Source organism: Panthera pardus, unplaced genomic scaffold (assembly GCF_024362965.1).
Source record: "Panthera pardus isolate Hobbes unplaced genomic scaffold, ASM2436296v1 HiC_scaffold_13, whole genome shotgun sequence".
Taxonomy (NCBI): Eukaryota; Metazoa; Chordata; class Mammalia; order Carnivora; family Felidae; genus Panthera; species Panthera pardus.
In genome coordinates this window covers 75,074,656-75,097,652 of record NW_026526688.1, presented here as the reverse complement: position 1 = coordinate 75,097,652, position 22,997 = coordinate 75,074,656, and the positions used below count along the sequence as shown (strand labels likewise).

Genomic DNA, 22,997 nt, shown 5'->3' with positions numbered 1-22,997 from the left:
GACACATATATTATATATGGAATCTGCTTTAATGAGCCTGAATTTTATGAAGTCCAAATGAAAAGAAAAAAAGAAACAGTTATAAAAGCAAAGATATTATGATCCCCCTATAGCAGACTGTATTTTTCAAAGATGGTCATTGCAATATCCCCCATCTTACATGCTCTTCTTACAATGTACTCTGACACGCATTCCACTGACAAGTGAAGTTTATTTCAAACAAAAGAAAATGTGTAAGTTACATTATGTGACTTTCTAGTATAAGTCTTAAGAGATTCAGCTTCCACCTTACTTACTGAGATACTCACATGGTAGCCCTGTTTTAAGTAGCCTAATTGCCCTGAGGCCACCATGCTGTGAAGAAACTTAAAATAGCCCAGGTAAAAAGACCACACATGTAGAAGTCCTGAGACTATATGAAGACAAAAAGATTCCTTTTTATTTTTTAATTTTTTAAACGTCTATTTATTTATTTGACAGAGAGACAGAGAGACAGAGCACGAGCAGGGGAGGGGCAGAGAAAGAGGGAGACACAGAATCCGAAGCAGGCTCCAGGCTCTGAGCTGTCAGCATAGAGCCTGACTCGAACTCACGAGCCATGAGATCATGACCTGAGCCAAAGTTGGATGCTTAACTGGCTAAGCCACCCAAGTGTCCCAAGAAAAAGATTCTTGGCCAGCCCCCAGCTGTTCTAAACTCTTATTTCCCCTGTAGACACCATCTGAATGAAACCCTGAATTAGCAATGCCCAAGTGAGCCCCTCCCAAATTCATAACCTAAAAGAACAATGAAAAATAGTAAATGAGTTGTTGTTTGTTATAATCTATAAAGCTTTGTAATGACTGGTTAAGTGACAACAGATAACTGAAACATCTTACAATAATACAAGGAGCACCATGAACACTGGTTTACTGTTGTAATATGATAAATATTATCATAGTAGAGTGTTAACTTCAAAACTAAGTGAGAATGGAAAGGATAACAGGGGATCCAGGATGAAAATTTGGGTATTTGGAGGGTGGCAAAAGTTTTGGTGACAAATTCTCACCTTGATGATACCCAATTCAAAATGAGGTGTTAAGCAAGTCTCTGGCTATTTTAATAATAAACTTGACAAACTGTTACACATTGCCCTGGTATGAATGTATATCCAAAAGAATTTGATATGTGACAAATAAAGGAAAACTCAACTTATTTTTGGATTTCCTAAAATCATGCTTGTCTTTATTCAAACCAAACTCAAATGACTAGAGGAGCAGGCAGCAAAATGAAGGAAACAGGTCAGGTTTAAGACCTGGAAAGCCCATTTAAAATTGCAAATGATAGTTGTTATGTATACACATGAGCTTAGTAAAGCCAGATACTACACATCTGCAAAATAAAAAAATCAATATTTTTATGTGAACTCTCCAGATTTTCAATTATTGGCAACAAATTTGAGTGTGTTAAAAAAATACTATATAAGCAATTTGCAATCTCTGCTCTGTTCTGGAGTGAAAAAACACAAAAACTAAATATAAGATTATTGATAGCTAAATGATATACAAGAATTCTCTTAAAATTTTAATCTCTTCTATGAACCAGTTAACAGAGTGAATGAGTATTACAAAATAAACCTGAAAACTGAAACTGAAAGTGATAAACATTATGGATGCACTTCAGCATATTTAAAGTTTTCACTCATTAGACCCTAAGACAGATGGCAGCATATTGGCAAAGTACAAACAATTCATTCTTGAAAACGAAATTTATAATGTAGACATATAAAACCAACATCTGGAACTAAGCAAATGAATAACTTATTTTACAAATTCACAAGTACTTTCTTCATACTTCATTCCTTATTTGCATCTGATCTCAATAACCAGAAATTTCCACTTAAGACCAACCAAAAACAGAAAATTAAAGCATTTTCACTTTGAAAGTCAAGCTGCTTCTAAAAGCAATTGTGATTTCTAGAGCAGAGAAGCTACTTTCAATAACAGCATCGGTAAAGACCAAATGAACAGCAGGACATGGTACATTTGAACAAAGTAAATCCTTTGCTTAAAAAAAACAAACAACCAAACAATAATAATCTTATACACTATTTTTAGCCCTGGTGATCTATAAAAACAATCATCATTCTTCTATTTACTTTTTATATAATTGGAAGTTAAAGTTTACATGCAAGATGCTACCAAGGATTCTTACTACTAGGAGGAATCAAGTTAGCATTCTGTATCAGATGCAGCTAGTAGCTATACCAACATTTTACAAAATGTGCTCTCTAGAATGCATCCGAAATAGAAATAATTTCAACCTGACTGAAAACTATTCTTCCATTCATAATGACTGCTGTCATTTGTTTATAATCATCTCTTAACTGCGAGAAATTTAGGTATTTCTGTAGTATTAAGCAGTAATTAATTATAGGATTTCTATAGAAGTACCAAAGAGAATCTTCTTTTGCATTTATTCTAGTTCCAGCTATTCAGTTCAAGAACACCCACATATCATTATAGAATAGAACTAGCATTTCCACCTCTTCTGAACATTTTCACATGAGGACCCAAAGCCCCAATACCACCAAAATTTACTTTCAGGTTCTCTTTCAAATTCCTTCTAGGGTTAACATTAACAACCAATTAGAAGGAGAAAAAAAAATCTGTTAGAGAGCAAAAGTGCTTCATGGTTAGCAGGGGCAAAATTTATAAATATCAAACAGCTGGACTCAATGCTAAAAGTCACAATAATTTAGGCAAAAATCAGTGGAATAGTTTCAATGTATCTAAGAGATAAGTATCTTTGGAAATAAAAATACTCTGCATAGCATGTTATCTAGCCTGAAGTAGTTAGTTAAGTCAGTTTTAGTATGATCGTGTAACCTGACAATAATAAATCTTATGAAATATAATACCTAATACTCATTAAGGACTTACTATCTACCAGCCACTGTTCTAAGTACTTTATGTATACTGTCTCATTGAATCCTCTCAACACTGTATTACTGATGATGCTACTATCATCCTTAAGATAACTCTACAAGAGAAGTTAACAGTTTGCCCAAGGTCAAATTGCCACGAAGTTACAGAGCTAATAATTGAAAACTTCACAGTGTGACTACAGAGATCACAGCCTCTGTTTACTGCTATTCATAAGCATTTGTATTTGTTATAGATATGTTATTGAGGGCACAGTCTATTGAATCACTCATGAAGCCCCATGTGAGAAATTCCTTTTATATATTAGGAAAAGGGGTTACATGTGTGTGTGTGTGCGTGAGAGAGAGAGAGAGAGAGAGAGAGAGAGAGAGAGAGAGAGACTGACTTGTTTTCTCTTTCTTAGAGAGGACCAGCATATCCTCCTCTTCATTTTAATCACAAGGAAACAGAGAGACAAGGTTATCGGCCAGTATTTTGCCAACTTTAATCTGTATTAGAATCATGGGAGTTTATTAAAAATGCACATCCCAACCCAAGCGATTTGGTTAAGTAGTTCTGAAATGTAACCCAGCAACTTGCATCGTTAGTAAGCACTCCAGATGTTTCTGACACATCTAGTATAAGGTCACACCTTGAAGAATACTGGTACAGGCCCTTATGAGTGGCCAACCTTACTCCATTTCATCATAATTCTTTCCTCATCTTTTCTCCTGGCTTGGTCTTCATAATCTACTCCAGTATTTTACCTGGTACTAATTTTCATGTACATTTGATCATTTTATTCTATGTGTTTCTCCTACACATAGGCCATCTCAAATTACCTGTGGAAATTAGGATACACATTTCTTTGAAATGAGGCCAATTTATTTGGCAGTTTAACACCTAAAACTAGTACATTAAATTCATAAAGAAAAAAGTCCTCAAGTCACTGATTAAGGCACTTAATGGGCTATGTAAATGCTGTACTTTTACTCCAAACAACCTCATGCTCTTAATGGATCTACACTGATGCAAATTATTTTAATTATGCAATGAGTGATGAACAGCACACTCTTTTCCCTCGTATCATGTCTAGTGAAAAATTGGTGGTCCATAGGTCAAACCAGCCTAAGAAATGCTTTTGAAAAACTTGGACCTGGTGAAAAACACCAACTTATAAAAAACTTAACAATTCCAGAATTCCAGTGACTTTTCAAAAATTGAAAAATAAGGCAATATTAGGATTCCAATTTTCACACTAACCCCCTTCAGAAATGCTCTGGCTCTCTGGGTCTTATGTTTAGTCAATTAAATTAACTTAAATTACTTTTCTGACCCTGATGATCTCTTGAGTTTGTGTCTCCTATAAACTGTGATATAGGGAAGTGAGCTTAAGAAAGTTCTCTGGTTGAAAATCATTTCAGTATGATCGAGGAATCACTGATGGAAACTACTTACAATACAGGTGAATGAGATTCTAGAAATGTTTCTACTACTCATACTAACCTGATTTTCCCAAACCTTCTGCCTTTTGAAGGAATCAAAGTGATCTTTTACCTTTGTAAAACACCACACACATTCAATTCTGCACTTGCCCCTCTTGCATTAACCTTTTAGAAACGAAATGCCCTTACAGTGGATGCAGGTATTTAGTATAGTAATGTTAAATTCCACACATTTTTCCCTCCCATTCCCACAAAAGTTAATATAAACTTGTGGCACATCTTAGAAGAAAAATAGCAGTTCTTTCGGTGCAGTCATATTGCTAACCTGAACTCAATTTTAACTAATAAGGCAATGTTTTCTCCAGATACATGCTGAAAAGATAATAAATACTTTAATGTCTTCATCAATAGCATCTAATATCTCTCCTCAAGGAAGAAGCCATTCAAGTGTCTCTCACCATAACCAGATACTGATCTCTTCTTTTTACTTGTTTTATACTCTGGACCACAGAACATTCACCAAGTAGATTATACTATGAATAGCTAATTTCATCACCTGAACAAAAAGATCAGAATTCAAGCTCAGTGTTTAACCACTTAAGCTCATGTCTGTCAAAAAGACAGCAATAAACGTTTTGAGAAAACTAGACTGACAAAAAATACCACAAACACAAAGAAAATATAACTTTACCAGTTAAAGAATACATTTACAAAGCAATGATTTTAAATTGAATAGAAGGTCATCAGTATTCAACAGGACTATCTCCTCAGGAAAAGTCAGAACTCAAGACTACAATTTATCACTTCATTATAGTACTAATTTGAGATAACGATTTAAGATATTAAAATTAACATATCTAAGGGAGAGAAACTCAAAAGATAAGGTTAAGTCTTTGAATGTATTATTGCCCCTTCTGTCACATGAATCCTCTTACATGCTCCCCTCTACCTGTAAACAATGTGTTTCATTGAGTTCTACCAAATCTTTCTTTACAAAAAGTAAAAATAGTAGCTAAAGAGAAAATGTCCTTATTTTCTCCTCTGAAAACATAATATAAAAATTAAAATGACAACTGATAAGCACAATAAATAATAACTTGTCATTATTTCTTTAAAGTATATTTAGGGGGAGAAATAAAAATTTAACCAAGGCTCTACTTGAGATGTTGAACTTCTTTATAAGGTATCAAAGATCAATATGTCAATTATACTTCAATTAAAAAAAAAAAGAGAGACGAAAAAGATCAGTTGTAGTCTATAGGTTAAATGTAACTCAAAGCCAGTTTCTGGAGCCTGTACAATGTTTATGGGTTTTTTAAACTGAATATTCACACGTTTTTGGGAAGACACACATGCACAGTAGCGTGCACGTGGGTCCTGACACATACACACACCCAGCAGCAGTTCCTAAGAGCCTGAGTAATCTTACTGGCTCAATCATGACTTTCTCCACACTCATTCATCAGATATATTTGGACCTTGTGGATTACAGTTTTCATTTTCTCACCCCAAGCAACCAAAAGAAAATGAGGAAGAACAATCATCTGTTCAAATATTCTTTTTTAGTTCAGGATGCTGAGGTGATTACACCATGCAAAATTACCTCAATGCTCACATAAGAGGAAATTTGGAGTAGATCGCTTGGAGGGATCATTCTTTCCTCACATGTATGTTGAGGAAGCCCAGAGCAGTTAACAATGACAAGACTTTTGGGTTTTATTGCATTTATGTGCAGCTACTTGAGAAATTTCTTAAAAACATTCTTATATTCTCAAAGCAAAGTTTATGCACATATGTACACTTATCCCAACGTTTACTTTCTTCACTTTTTGTTGTTATTGCTGTTTAAAAACAGCCAGATAAAGATATACAGTGCCTGGTTAAAAATAAAAAAGGACAATTCTAGGTATCTCACATATCAATGCACATAACCACTCTAAATATTATTTTCAAATTCTGAGCAAGAAACAGTGTACTAGGACACAAAGTAGAAGAGAGACAAGCAATTACTAAATATATTTAAATACGTTAAAAGCAGCTCAATCAATAACAATAAGGTACTATATGGCCCTCTAGTGTTCAATGAAGAAACAGATGAATTCTTAATTCTTATATGATATTTCATAGTAAACTTTCCCTGATTTACTAAATATGTTTAAATATACTCATGTATGACTTCCACAAAAACCTAAGTTGTACCTCTTGTGGCTTTAGTTGCCTGTGCCTTCTTTGAAACTACTATCCACATTTAGAGTGTTCACTAAAAGAATTCTGAAATGCTTTTAAACATTTTCCCATTAAAAAATCCCAATGCTAAATAGAAAAAACAAACAAACAAACAAACAGCATTTCTCAGTTAAAACTAAACAGCACTGAATTTAAGGCCATTTTCAAAGAAGAAACAAAAATAATAGTATCATGACTACAAATTAGGTATTTAAAACACAGCTAATTTATATTCTCTAACCATACTTTTTCTCTGTGTTCTACTTCTATAATTCATCCAACCTGGCTTTTCTCTTTATCATAATTTATAGATACGAGATTCAATATAGCAAACAAAGCAAGGAAATACATGAAAACTGTTCCCCAGAAGAGAGGTCAAAGAAGGATTGAGATTCTAGGATAAGAGTCAAACTAAAAAGAAGACTTATAAGCAGAAAAGAATCTTGTTAATAAGATTCTTAAGATTGTAATCACTGATAAAAGGCTTAGTAATCAATAACTACTGTCTAAATTAAAGTTGGTGAAACACTAATTTCAAAATGGACCCAAGTTTATTATAGATTTGTAAATATTTTTAAAATTTATGTTGCCTTATTTTTTTAAATATTGTTTTTACATACTGAAGTTTTGGGGAGGAAAAGATGGGGAGGGGGTGACTGGTATATGAACAAAATCTAAATTAAACTCTCTGCTATCTCATTCACTTCATGTAACATTAAGCAAATAATATTTCCAAGTTAAAACTTTAGAAACTATAGGAAGATATTGTGAAGTTCCTGTACTTGGCACCAAGATCAGTCCTCTAAATGTCAAGGGAAGGTAAGTTGCCTATGCCATGGAAACTCTGTAAACAATCTTTTAAAGTACCCATTAGCTATTGGCAAACCATTAAGAAACAAATTGTAAACAAAGAAAATTTAAATAAATTTGCCCAATATAAACCCACACAGACATCTGGAATATATTCAAAGAGTCACCTAGAAAGGCTCTATACTTATTTCTAAAACTTCCGCCACTATTCAAAGTTATGATTCCTTATTTTCATTTCTTTATAGCCTCCCACAACACTAATTCCTACCTAGCCTTTAAGGTCTCAACCTAGCTTTCATTTCCTCACTGAAAATATCACTGATTTAATTATTTGGATGTGGATACATATGCATTGAGAACTACAGAACTGGGAGGAACATAGAAAATGCTAGAAGACAGAATCTTGATAAAATAATCTTGGTGATGAAATAATCCTTCATTAAGAAGGAGTGAAATGGAAACTGAGTGAGAATGGAGGCACAATGGAAAATTACAAATTAGAAAATCTAAAAGGGACAAATTTAAAGTTTTATCCTCAGGTTCAAAAACGTGTAAATGTTTACATTAAGTGGAACAGGATTAAATTGGACAGTGTTTGTCAAAATACATAAAGATTTTGTTTTCTGAAAGTTCAAGTTTTTTAAGCATTTTCTGTATGCAGAGTACAAGGTCCTTTAAGACACAGAGAATCTCAGAGAATCAGGTCTGTCAACAATCTAAATACACATAAATTTTAGGAAAAAAGTGACTATAATTACCACAATATAAGTTAAAAACAAAGAGCTAATGGAGATCCAGAATTTTGCTCAGATTTCTATGAAATATTCCTAAAGAAGGTGAGCTCTGAATGGATCTTGATGAGGACAGAAGACATTTAAAAGATGAGGAAAAAGCTTAAGCAAAGATATCAAAGTAACCCAAATTCCTCTATGCTCAGAAATATCAAATAAACCTCCACTTCTCAGGTAGAGAGTAGGGTAGAAACAAGATGAAGGAAATAAGAAGGTTTTTGAATTTTGTATATATTATACATATAATAATTACCTTTAAAAGAATAAAAGATACAAAGGCTCTTACCAAACTAGGAATTGAGGAAAAATTCACCAACCTGATAAACATCTGAAAAACCTGACAACTAATACCACACTTAATGGTAAGAAACTTTCCCACTAAGATCAGGAATGAGACAAGGACTACTACTTCTCCGTCTCTTTTTTTTAAATCAATTTTTTTTTTAAGTTTATTAATTTATCTTGAGAGAAAGAGAGTGAGAGAGAGCATGTGTGTGCATGCGAGCAGGGAAGGGGCAGAGAGAGAGGGAGAGAGAGAATCCCAAGCAGGCTCCCTGCTGTCAGTGCAGAGCCTGAAGTGGGACTCAAACCCTGAACTGTGAGATCATGACGTGAGCTAAAACCAAGAGTCAGATGCTTAACTGACTGAGCCTCCCAGGCACCCCACTCTCTACTACTTTTCAACATCATACTAGAAGTCCTAGTTAATTAAGCAGTTAAGACAAGAAAAGGAAATAAAGGATTTGCAGATTAGGAAGGAAGAATAAAATTGCCTTTATTCATAAATGAGAGTATCACCTATGTCAAAAATCAGAAAGAATCAAGAAAGAAACTCTTGGAACTAATAAGCAATTACAGCAAGAATGCAGGATACAAAGTAAATACACAGAAGCCCATCATTTTCCTGTAACAGCAATGAACAGGCAAATCTGAAATTAAAAACACATTACCTTTTACATTAGCACCCCCCAAAATAAATACTTAAGTATATCTAATAAAATATGTATAAGATCTGATGAGGGAAACTACAAAATTCTAATAAAAGATATTAAAAAAGAGTTAACTACGTAAAGAGACAGTCCATGTTCTTGGATAGGAAGAGTAAATATTGTCAAGTTGCCAGTTCCTCCCAACTTGATCTACAGATTCAATGCAATCCCAATCAAAATCCCAGCAAGTTATTTTATTGATATTAACAAGCAGATTCGAAAGTTTATGTGGAGAGGCAAAAGACCGAGAAGGGCTGAGAAGAACAAAGAAGATTGATACTACCCAACTTCAAGACTTACTATAAAGCTACAATAATCAAGACAGTGTTGTATTGGTAAGAGGACAAATCAAAAAGGAAAATGTCATTTCCTTTCCAAACTTGCTTTCTTGATAATGCACAAGTATTGTTCCACTGTAAGTAGATCTTGAAACTTGCAATAATGAGCTTGTCTGCACTTACGTTCACCTCTTATCGTGTTGGAAGGAATCCCTCACTGATCACAAGGGCAAAGATGCATATCTTGACTGGAAAAAAAGAAACCCTAAAAGTAAATGAATAAGAAAAAATAAACGAAGAGCAACACTGGATATATCCCTGCCTTGTTTGTGGTCATGTCACCTAACGTAGAAATAAAGAGGACAATAAAAATGATCATCTCCTATGTCTGTACGGCTTTTTCAAATTTGCAAAGCAGGGGCACCTGGGTGACTCAGTCAGTTAAGCATCCCAATCATGACTTCGGCTCAGGTCATGACCTCATGGTTTGTGAGTTTAAGCCCCACATCAGGCTCCACACTGTTCCTTCTCTCTCTGTCTCTCTCTCTCTCTGCCCTTCCCCTGCTGGCGCACTCTCTCTCAAAATAAATAAATAAACTTTAAAAATGTTAAAATAAATAAATAAATAAAATTTGCAAAGCATTTCACATTTATCGTCTCATTTAAACTCCATACAACACTTTTGCAGTAAGGGCAGCTACCCTATTCCTGTTTAATGGTGAAGAAACTGAGGCTCAAGGAGGTTGGTGGATGAGCCCAAGGACTATGCCTAGTAAATGAGAGAGAGCAGACAGACAGCTCTTCTTACCTCCTATTCTTTCCAGCACAGAAGTCTGCCTAACGTTACCGGCCCAAACTATACACTCGAGGGTTGGGATTCAACAGAGAGGAGCTATCCAGTGATGACTCCCACAGGTTACCCAGAAAAAATCTTGTGGATACAAGAAACAAACAAACAAAAAGGAACAAAATAGCCCAGAAACAGACTTACATAAATATATTCAACTAATCTTTGACAAAGAAGCAAAGATAATACAATGGGGCGAAGACTGTTCAACAACTGGTGCCGTAACAACTGGCCATGCACGTGCACATATCAACTGAAAATGGATCATAGACCTAAATACACAACACATACTAGAAAACTCCTAAACGATAACATAGAAGAAAATGTAGATGGCCCTGGGGGGGTATGATGATGACTTTTAGATACAACACCAGATGCACAGTCTATGAAAGAAATCATTGATTACCTGGACTTCCTTAAAATTAAAAACTTCTGCTCTGTGAAAGACAATGACTAGAGAATGAGAACACAAGCCACTGACTGGGACAAAAATTTGCAAGAGACAATATGATAGAGGCCTGCTGAACAAAATATATGAAGAACTCTTAAAACTCAACAATAAGAAAATGAACAACTCAATTAAAAAATGGGCAAAAAAAGATCTAAAAAGACACCTCAAAGAAGATGGCAAATAAACATATGAAAAGATGTTGAACATCATGCTTTACAAAATTTCAAATTAAAACTACAATAAGATATCATGACACACCTATTAGAATGGCCACAATCCAAAAGACTGACAACAAAAGCTGGCAATAGCAACTCTCATTCATTGCTGGTGGAAGAGCAAAATGGTACAGCCACTCTGAAAGACAGTTTGGCAGTTTCTCACAAAATTAAACATACTCTTACCATATGATCTATCAACCATGCTTGTTGGTATTTATCCAAAGGAGTTGAAAACTTATGTCTACATAAAAACCTGCACATAAATGTTGCTAAAAGCAGGAATACAAAACGGCATATACACTGATCACTGTTTATGCAAAATATGTATCCATGTAGTCAAGGACTTTTAAGTAATATGTAACTTTATTCACTATTTACTGACAAGTTATTAGGTAATGGGGCATCTTATACCTGACAAATATTATTAGGCAAGATAAATAAGTCAAAGGGCTTGAATAACAGGGAGGCAGCAAAACAATTTTAATACAATGTGATATGAGTCATACTAAATATACCATGGGAGCACAGATTAAGTTGGGGTAACTTTTGGTGGCATGAAAACAAATGTTAGGGTGGTAGCTTTATGGGTTAGTCAACAGTCCACCTCCTCCTAAAATTACAGTTTCACTGAATTTTCAAATTTTAACAAATTGCAATCTGGACCCAGAATGATACCTGGGTTCAAATCCTAGCTCCACTACTATTAATCAGCTGACTGGCCAATGATGAATTACTTTACCTCTTCTTTCTCATCTCTGATATGGGGATAAAAATTAGAACTTACGTAACAGGATGAGATTCTATAAGGAAAGAATGTACCACAATGTCCTAACACAGAGTAAGTGGTATTCAATAAATGGTTTATTATCACTATTAATATCATTATCAATGCTATTTCACTATATTGATGAGGTTCAGAACAGGAACAGTAATAGTCAGGCTCTACTACATGTCAGCAGCACCACGTTGACTATGGGACATAACACTTCAAGAGTAACCTGTCCAGAGAAGAGCAACAAGGAGGGTGACCTTGGAAAACTCACTGAAGGGATTCAATCTGGAGAAAAGATTATGGATAAATATGACAGCCAGTCTTCTAGAAGAAGGGCCGTCACTGCTCTAGATGGAAGAACAAGGACCAAAGAAGAGTAATAGATGTCATCATGTAGAACTGTCTAAAAATATATTACTTCACACTGTAGTTTTTCTTTGTGATGACTTCATTCTGAAGCCCAAGTCTATTGCTAAAGCCAAAGGCACAAGTTTGGACTTGGCAACCTCAAAGGTCCCCTCTCATTCAGACATTATCTCAGGAGGCTTAAAATTAGGAGGAAAAACCTAAGCAGTTTAAATACATTACTTAGTTTGAAGAAACGGGGTTGGGAATAGCAGAGGGGAGGGAAAGCACTGGTGACTTCCCGGTAGAGCACTTTAGAAATATGTTTTAAAAGACTCAGAAATTGCCTATAAAAAGATTTTTAAATGATATTCACGTTTCATGGACAGCCAAAACTGCTGTCAAGGCTATTCTAAGTAACTCTCTAAAGAAACTACGTATTAAATAAATGTCCTGGGGCACCTGGGTGGCTCAGTCAGTTGAGCGTCTGACTGCAGCTCAGGTCATAATCTCACAGTCCAGGAGTTTGAGCCCCACACAGACTGGCTGCTGTCAGGACAGAGCCCGCTTCAGATCCTCTGTCCCCCTCTCTGTCTCTACCCCTCCCTCACTCATGCTCTCTCTCAAAAATAAACATTTTGAATAAATAAACAAATAAATGTCTTGAAAATTAAAAAAAGGTACTATTATACTAACTGTTACTCTTGTAATAATGTGGGAAGTTGACCTTAGAAAATTGCCAGGGTGGTACCTGAGTTCCAGAGATACGAAGAATTGGTTACACAAAGAACTCTTAGAGTTCATTGCTTTCCAGTATATTCAGTTGCATTTTTATGAAGAGATCATTATATAATGCCCTTCTGTATGAGGGGTCCTTTCTGTTCAATCTTCTATTGGAGCATTATTATGGAAGTTATTCAAAGGACTAAGTAAAATATGAACTAGTTTCCAGGAGATACAGTTTATTTCTTAATAAATCATAGTAATATATGCTTGTTGTAGCAAGCTTGGGAAATTCTGAAAAGTATATAATATACAATAGAAATAACCATATTCAGAGGGAATTCCTAACATGTGGTTTCTTCCTGATCTTTTCCCATGCATATACAGGTTTAATGTATGTTTCTTTCATAAGTAGGATCATAATGTATACACAGTTTTGAGTTCCGTATTTTCAGCAAACATTATATTTTTAAGTATTTTCCTGTTGTTAAATTTTCTTCAAAGAGATGATTGCTAATGGTTATAGAAGTTGCCTTCAATTAATTTCTGCATCTTAGCAATATGGTTCTTAAACTGGAATTTCAACTTCTCAGGAGAGTCTTACCCTAGAATGGCTAATTGTATTGTAACATTCTTCAATGTAACTATCTTTATATTGCATATTTGAGTTTTAATCAAAATTTAAATGCCATGCTTATTTATAATTTATAGTCTAGCCTGGGTACATCTTAAGAGGTGAAATGAGAATTGTTCACATTACAATTTGTGAATTGTAACTCTCAACCTAAATTAGCACTAGAGACAAATATATCAAATTTCTACTGTTCAAAAAAAAAAAAAAAAAAGTAGGAACTGTCAACTCAAGACAAAACTTACCCAAAAGTCATAAGGCAATACCAAATGAACTGTGTAATGTAAAGAATCAAAAAGTAGTTCAATGACTTTTCTAATTCTAAGAAGATATAAAAATGGAGATGGAATCAGACCTGGGTTTGAAGGATCTGGCCAGCTAGAGAGAAACAGGGATCATTAAAAGCAAGTGGATCCATGGAAATGAAATCAGGTAGAAAGACACTACAGTATGATTGTGAAAGACTTCAAATGTCCAATTATGGATTTGGCTTCATTAGTGGGAAATCGGTCACCAGATATTTATATTGAGGTTACTAATCCATACAGAGATAAAAATCCATTTTTTTAAAAATTCATCCAATCATTCATACTGCTAGCTCATTGTCAAGCACATCACACTGTAGCCTAAGCAAAGAAACAGAAACATAAGCAAAGATGCTGCTAACATTTTTAAACACAGACTGTCCAATTTGGATCTTACAAGCACCTGGGGGTAAGTAAAAGGAAGACCAAGTATTCAAGTCTGTTAAACTCTTCAGTGGGCCTATAGGTTTAGAAGATAAGAAAAAGTCAAACCATTTTTCCACCAAAGGACCAGAAGAAAATCAGGATACTAACAGAGACCAGAAAATCTGAGGAGGAAAATTAAAAATTGGTATGAAGAAATAGTAATTTTAGCATTCAGTGGATCACTCAGATGACAATGCCCAAGAGACAACTGGAAATGCAGGACTGAGGCTTGGGTGAATGAGGAGCGCTCAAGACATAATTTTGGAGTTATGCAGCAAAGTGAAAACAGAACCCATGATGATATACACTCCTTTATCCTCTTCATACCATCTTCCCCATCACCAACAAAAATGTTGGTTTTTTGTCTCTGGTCTCTCTCAAAAAATAAATAAACCTTAAAAATAAATAAACATGTTTTAAAAGAATGAAGTTTAGAGAAACCTGACAAATTCTAATTAAAGGAAATTGCATATACCTATCAACTGGGAAGATCTGTGAATAGCATTGCCTTAGAAATATATGTCACATTTTTATCAGAGATGCGCTCAGCTTATTACAGTTTGTTCCCAATCCACAACTATACTCTTTCAAGTATTTATCTATTTATTTATATTTTTTTCCACTAGAGGGTGATATGATGACTGAACTCTAAAGGTCATTAAAAAAAAACACAAGACTTATTTCCTTTGTGGGGAATGAAGTGTATTTGTGAGATTAAGGGTGAGGGATAGGAGACAGATAAACAGAAATAAGGTCACAAGCCTTCATTTGTCAACTGACACCTGAGTGTCCCAGGCACTACAGTACTTACTTGCTTTATATAAATATATTTTTTACTTAATCCTTATAAAAACCCTGAGAAGTAGGTATTATAGTCTTATTTTACAGATAAAGAAACAGTCCATGAGATCATTGTTATATAATAGGTGGCAAAATCAGAATTCAAGTTCAAATCTGAAAAGTTACTTTCACTCTACCATTTTAAGGGAAAACCCATCTTTTCCAGGGTGTCCCCTTCCCTCCACTTCCACTATCCTCTCCACATGTTTATTTTTTAAAGTTTGTATTTAAATTCCAGTTAGTTAACATACAGTGTAATATTTTCAGGTGTACAATTTAATGATTCAACACTTCAATACAACACCCAGTGCTCATCACAAGTGCATTCCTTAATCCCCATCACCTATTTTCCCCATCCCCCCACCCACCTCCCCTCTGGTAACCACCAGTTTTTTCTCTGTCGTTAAGAGTCTGTTTCTTGGTTTGCCTCTCTTTTTTGCCTTTGCTTGTTTGTTTTATTTCTTAAATTCCACATGAGTGAATCCACGTGGTTTTTTTCTAAAGTTTTAAAAAAAAAATTTTAACGTTTTTTGAGAGAGACAGGAGACAGGGAGAATGCATGCACAAGTGAGAAAGGAGCAGAGAGAGAGGGAGAGAGAGAATCCCAAGAAGGCTCTGCAATGTCAGCGCACAGCCCGATGCAGGGCCCGAACCCACAAACCATGACATCATGACCTGAGCTGAAATCAAGAGTTGGACGCTTAGCTGCCTGAGCCACCCAGGAGCCCCAAATCCATGTGTTTAAAATTGGGTTAAACTGGGCAAAGTGAATATTTCTATGGTATCCTCCTTCACAAAGGTGGGAAGCAAGGCTCTATTCACTGGGCTATGTTTACTAGTGGATGTTATTCAAGATGAGTGCCTTACATAGCTCTTGTTGCTCTCTGGATGTATTTACACCTAACAGAATTTGAATTTAAGTTCTTTGTCTTAACAAGAACAAGACAAGGAAGGCTAGGGACTTCCTGAAGCAGACATCACTCTCTAGAACTCTACATTCAACAGAATAGAATTTACAGCCTGTTAGATTTCAGATGTTAGTCACATTGTCCTACAAAGTTTCTCAGGAGCTCTTGTTCAAAAGAGTGGTTGGAGAATGGAAGACTAGAAACAAAACTGTCATTCTGATCCCCTAATTGGCTAGTGATCATTGTGCCCAATTTCTCTACTGTTTAGAATCTAGAAACAAGAAAAAGCCTTAGACTTTTGTCAATTTTAATAGATATTTATTTCTTATTTGAGGCAAAAAGGATAAAAAAGCTGTTTAGTTACTAGGAGAAATCTAACAGTCAGGATGGGAAAAAATAAACTAATTTGAGGTTAAGGAACAAAATTATGTGACAACAGATGGAAGACAACAAGACAGGCATGGAAGAAGCAGAAACTGGTGCTCAAGCATGGTTTTGTTCATGAAAACATCAGGAGAATACAAAAGACTTGGTCTAATGGTAACCTCATTTGCTTTTCATTTTAGTGGAAAATGAGTTGCTACTCTGCATTAAACATGTAAAAAGAGTTTTATGTATGGGCTGGGCATCTCTCTAGAAAACAAGATCCGCCCGCCCCCCCCCCCCCCCCACACACACACACACAAGCAGGGGAGGGGCAAAGGAAGGAAAAAGAGAATCTGAAGTAGGCTCCACGCCCAGCACAAGCTCAATGAGGCCTCAATCTCACAACCATAAGATAATGACCTGAGTGAAAACCAAGTGTCAGACACTTAACAGATTGAGCCACCCTGGCACGCCAAGATTTTTTTTTTTTAATATAAGGCTGTACAGAGGGAGTTAAAACTGAAAAGATGAGCATTCCTATCTGAGGAAGCAAGTTGACTTTAGAATTTATAGGCAGACTAGTCAAATTTACAGAAATAGCACAGAACTCTTGCTTAAAAACATGTTTGGTGTACTCTGGAAAAGTGATACCTGTTTTCCAATCTCAAATTTCACTGTCATTTCTTCTTGTTACAATTTTAGCCTTGAACCTTTATATCTTCAATAATTTTTGTTAAATACCACACGGAAAACCACTTAACTGAGCCCTAATGATTTCAAATGCGACACTGTATTAGAAAGTTATCCCGCTCCAGAGTCTAGAACCTGAATAGACTTGTAGTTCTGCTGAAAATCTTGTGTAGCAATATTTTCCAAATTCTACCATAAGGGGCAGCATAGCACATGGAAAGAAAGGTGTGGGGTTTTTTTGTTTGTTTGTTTGTTTTGTTTTGTTTTGTTAAATTAGGCAGATCTGGATTAAAATCTCTGGTCATTTTTGGTCTCTCTGTAACTTCTACTTACTTATCTATCACAGGAACTTGCAAACAGTATACGGGCTTAATAAATACCAATTCTTGACTGCCCTTACACTTGACTTTTAACATTAAGATGCTCTGAAATTTCTAATGTACATTATTACGTAGGTTCCCATATGAACAAATCTTTGGTGACTGGGGGAAAAAAAGACTGCCCTAAGAGTTTTGATAGTTTCAGTATGTTTTCAAAGAAAAGACCAAGGCAAGGAAAGACCAAAAGTGGATTTTCTCATTAATATATTTGCATATACAGCATGTTCAGGAATGATTGAATAAGTAAGTATAGCTGGCTCCAGGGTATATTTAAGAAACTGCACCCCCCCCCCAAAAAAAAAAACACGTGAAAGATATGTTGGATAAAACTGTAAAGTAAAAGGCTAATCCCGTATTAACATTAAAAGGGGTTTTTTTTTTAATGATTCTTTTACCACTACTCTTCTTAAAAGTCACAGTTTAAGAAGACTTAAAAGAAACTGTGGCCAAGGGTAAAATCTGTTGAAGTGTTTTATGTTTAGAATGATCAAAATTTAAAGCTGCTCTAAAATAAAAATACGGTAAAACCTTGGTTTGGGAGCATAATTCATTCTGGAAACATGCTTGTAATCAAAGGACTAGGAAGTATATCAAAGCGAGCTGTGATCATGTGACATTTGGCATCGCATGGTACTCGTATTGCAAGACATTGCTCGTTTATCAAGTTAAAATGTATTAGAAATGTTCGCTGGTCTTGCGGAACACTCACAAAACAAGTTACTCGCAATCTACAGTTCTACATTTGAAATAATGAGAGCGTTTCCTTATTTACTATATTAAGATTTATTATATACATGAGTGACCGACATTTTCTTCTTAAGCAATGAAGTAACAGGTGACATCTGTAAAGTATTGGTGAGAAAATAAAGCACTCTGGGAATGATCCTAAAGAAGAGTTTCAAGAATAGAAAAAAGGAAAATGGGCCAAATGAAGCTCAAAATACCTCATTGCAGAAGGGCATTGCTGCCTTGGCAGTCAAATAGTTTATATTCTTCTTGCCATATTTGTGAAGGAAAATGACCTCAAAATAAACAACATATCAAAAGTATGTACACAGCATACCTATACAGACACACACACACATACATACAGACACTCATGCACATATACACATCTATCCCTGTAGTTGCTAGTACTCAGTCCACTCCTGTGGCCTTGTGTGGACTGCACAATATCTTGCATTTCATGACCTGAGAGACACTAGGAAAAAACTGCCTTAAAATTGTTACTTTGTTTTTAAGGAGGTAACGATATAACTACATAAAATACACCTAAAAGTTCTGTTTACAGTTTCATCTTGAAGGGAAAAAAAAAGATAAAACATCTGTCAAACCTGTGTACTGGTAGTTTTCCTACAGAACAATCTAATGACTTCTCCTTTTGGAAAACTATATGTTTTGTCTAGCTGGCTTTCTTGTCTTTAAAATATAGCAGAACTCACTGATAGCTTTGCATTGTTCAACAATGCTTAGTTTCAATTAAACTTCTTTCTTAAACAAGATAATGCAGTAAAATATTAAGCCCCATTCTTCCACTTGAATCCTCAGGAAGAAGAGAGGTAGAAACCCCCTCTTTTAATGTAGTAACCTTGAGGGGGAGAGATCAAGAGATCTGGGGGACAGAAGCTGGGTGGACTGCACTGTAAAAGGTCTTAGCCTTACCAACAAAGCAGGCTGTAGCTATTAGGGGTAGAGATTCAAAGCACTTCAACACCTTGAGACAGAGATGGCAGAATGGATATAAATCACTACTGAAGTCAGCCCCTTCTCAAACCAACTAAATAAAATCTAAACTTGTAGACAGGCTAGGTAAATTAGGGATAAACATGTTTTAGAAGGAGTTTAAAGTTTCACAGCCTTAAGCAAAAATGATACAGCAATTCAAGTATTAAACCTAGTTCCTGAGACATTTTATTCCAGGTCAAGTTACATTAAGGGAGACGATGTTACATCTGTTTGTATATTTTTTATGGGCTAAATCACTGATTCACTATAAAATTTAAAAATAAGCAAATAAGAACAAGAGGATAGACTACTATGGACATTATTCATTTTAATGTCTGTAAAGTAAGTAAGCTATCATTTGAATGAAAATATTCCATACCAAAGAACTGTTTAACTTATAAGTCTATTCTACATGGACAGTCATGATTTTTATCTAATTTTCAAATGATAAATAAAGAACCAAACAGCATGCAAACATAAAGATTTATGAGCGTAGAAGCCTGGTTGGGGGGGGGGGGGCGCAAAAGTTGTGTTACATAACTCATTCATTCTGAATATAATTCTTTTCACTTTCTCTCCTCTTTAAATTTAGACCATAGATAGCAACACTGCCTAAAATATTGATTAAATTCTAAGTCCAGCAAAAAGTACCTGACGTCTTATTGAATTTCCTGTAATTTCAACAGCACCAAAATACAAAGAAAATAAAATTCAATGAGGAGGAGAAGTCAGCACTTACTTGACTTAGGAGCTAGTCAACAAGACCAAGTATGTAAAGAAAACTCCTATTTACAACTTTATCATTTTCTAGGGTTAGTGTGTATGTGTGTTCATATTCCTTACAACTTACAAATGTTTCGATTATAGAATATTTTAAACATACTTTGAAAACCACACAGAAGAATACTCATGAGCCACCCCCACCCTAATCTCTGTAACCTGGCCTCAACAATCAGCAACTCATGACCAATCTATACTGTCTCCTTTTCTCCCCTTCAGTATTATTTTGAGGTAAAGCCCAGGCACTATATCATTTCATTTGGACTATATTCGATTGGGAGGGGAGGGGAGAGACTACAACAGAAAGATTGGGGAGTGAGAGAAATAATGCTGCTTCTTTTCTTCTACAATCCCCACCCTTTGTCATAACCACAATTTTAAGGAGTAGCCAGGAGTATTTTGAGGAAAGAAGTCCACATGCCATCCCAAACAAGCACCGGCAATTCCAAATTTACTGCAACTGCCCAATCACTTCCTCCTTCCATCTCAGTCGGACTTCAATGTTTCAGGACCTCCCTGCCTATCTAGTAGCAAAGATGACAGACAGTATGACTGACTAGTATACTTCAGTCCTTAATTTCTGGCATAGCCACAAAGGACTGCATCCAATGGAAATGTTGTTCTAGCACTAGATTAATCAACAAGTCCCAGAGTTGATAAGATTTCTCTGGTTTAGACAGAAGTCTGCCTACCTTTTGAAACAAGACTATGGCTAACTCCATGGGCTACCACTAGCTGAATGAGATAAGAAGGCACATACAACAGAGCTGTCTTCTAGGAATGGGAAGGAAAACAAAAACTGCAGATAAGGGAAGTGGTGGCAGAAACTTGACAATAACTTGTGCCTTGGAGTGACACCTGTGAATACACAGCCCACCCCAGCAGCTGCATTTTGTAAATAAGAAAAGTTTCTTTACGATTTGATTTACACAAATCGTGTTTCACTGCAACACTCTCTGCTGCACACAAACTACTAACACCCGTCCTAGGGATAAAATTTATGGTAAAATTTGATATTAATGATTTTTCATAGTAATAGGATCAATTACCCTTCCCTTCGTTTGTAATAAGATTGTGCCATTATCAGTACTTCTGTTTCTAATACTTTCTGTAAAACAAAAATTAGTTCATTTTATTACTACACATCTGATGATGAATTTTGTGGTAATAACAAAGAGTGTGAGGACAGTTTCATTACAATGAATGTGGATAGGTAAACGTCTCAGGGGAACAGTGAACTAAATATACTCACTTTTGTTGTCTTTGTATAGAACGGGGAGGAGAGTTGGTGAATAGGCAGGTCCACGATACTAGTGGAGTTTGTGACACTGTTACTATGTGTATGTTCATCTTCCCTGCTACTGTCATCAGACTGATCAAAATCATCACTCTCCTGGTCCATTTCCTCTTCCTCTTCATCCTCCTCATCTTGCTCACCAGCATGTTCTCCGTCTTCTTCTTGTTCTTCCTGATTTCCTGAGGAGTCCTCATCTACCGAAATGAATCGATTGTTGTTTTCTTCCAACCGTCCTTGCTGGGAGTCGTTCTGGTCTCCAAGCCTAGGTTCTGCTCGGATGACTTCACCATTCCTTGCGGTGTGCTCCTCCTCTTGTTGTCGGAGCTGCTGCTGCTGCTGCTGGTGCTGTTCCTCCTCTACCACGCGGTTCATCTGCTCCTCATCTGCCTGGCTTGAGGAAGGGTTACCTCTCAGAGAGCCTCCAGTTCGTCGTCTTTTGCTGCCCACAGAGAGCAGTTCCTGATTCATTTCCAAAAGCCAGCTTGCTACTTCTTGGACCTTGGCTAGACTATCAGAAGATGCAAAGGATTTCACATTCTGTAGGGAAAAATGGAGGGGGGGGGGGGAGAAAAAGGTTTGTTCAATCTATATTATCTTCCACTTTTATGTCCTAGGTCTATATTCCAAATTTCATTAAAGATTATAAAGTATCTGATGCCATGGAGACATTAAGATGTTCTTTAGAAATCAATAAAGTTTAAAATGTAGAAATTACGACACTTTATAAAGACAGACACAAAAATCACATAGTGACAGCTTTATTTTAATCTTTTAAAAAACAATTTTAGAATGAAGCCTGATAATTTAGTTGCTTTGACCAAAACATAATTTAACCAATAAAATCATTTTCAATTCTAAATCAGTTCATAAATGATATCTTTTGTAAAGCTTCCAGAAGATGTTATGAAGTACATCATAAAAAAAAAAAAAAAATTCAATGCTCAGTTAAGTTCAGGAAATGTTGAGGTAAACCAAGATAAAAAGGCCTTCTTACCTTAGGAATTTCCCAAACTTCTCTGATCATAGAACCTTGCCTTAAGACATAGTTTTCCAACAGGCACCAAGTATAATTCATTATGATTTTCATCGTTCACAATGAATATAAATTGAATGGACAGTAAATAAACAAAAAGTTTTACTTTTATTTTTTTAAAAAAGGAAAAAAAGTTCATAAGTTCATACCCTCTGACCCAGTAACTCCACTTCTGGCAATCTATCCTAAGGAAGTAATCCTAAAACAGAAAAAAAAATTATGCAAAGGATGCTCACTGCAGCTTTATCCACAAAAGCAAAAAATAAAAATAAATGTAAATAAAAATAATCAAAACCCAAACGTTCAAGAAAAGGAATCCATGAGATGGGATACATATAGTGCAATTCCTAAACACCATGTTCATTTTTAAAGATTTGAGGGCATGGATGTTTATATTATGTTTATATTATGCTAAGGGAAATTACATGATCACAACATTTTTAAACTGCATAAATACAAGATTTCAAAATACAAACTGCTTTTGGGCGGTGGTATTGTAAGCACCTAAAACTTATTTTTTAACTGCATTTTCAAATGCTATATATCAGACACATTTGCTTTTATAAAAGTTTTATAGACTGACACTAAAATTTGATCTGATATAGAATCTTTTCATAATGGTCATTCCTAAATTTCACCCTTTGCAGATACCTATATGGACGTGTTTGAGGTCATATAAAATAATGCCAATACACTGCCCAAGTTCATATAAAACTCCTTTTAAAAATATCTTTATAGGTTTATGAGATAAAACAAATACAACATACATCTTCTATCATGCCCTAAGAATAACTACATTATATCACAATGGTCTTTAT

At 35.4% G+C, this 22,997-nt stretch overlaps 1 protein-coding gene across 3 annotated transcripts in view; it reads right to left on the bottom strand.

Annotated features, from left to right (window-relative positions):
* Positions 1-22,997, bottom strand: part of FBXW7 (F-box and WD repeat domain containing 7) — a 227,545-nt gene that overhangs the window by 71,867 nt on the left and 132,681 nt on the right. For 2 of the 3 annotated variants that reach the window (XM_053901190.1, XM_019441270.2), the window contains 2 exons: positions 22,329-22,378; positions 21,102-21,683 (listed from right to left, as the gene is read on the bottom strand). In XM_053901190.1, coding sequence (XP_053757165.1) covers positions 21,102-21,614 — 513 coding nt within the window. In that variant the 5' untranslated portion in view covers positions 21,615-21,683; positions 22,329-22,378. The remainder of the gene's footprint in view (positions 1-21,101; positions 21,684-22,328; positions 22,379-22,997) is intronic. The other variant, XM_019441269.2, reaches the window with a different exon arrangement.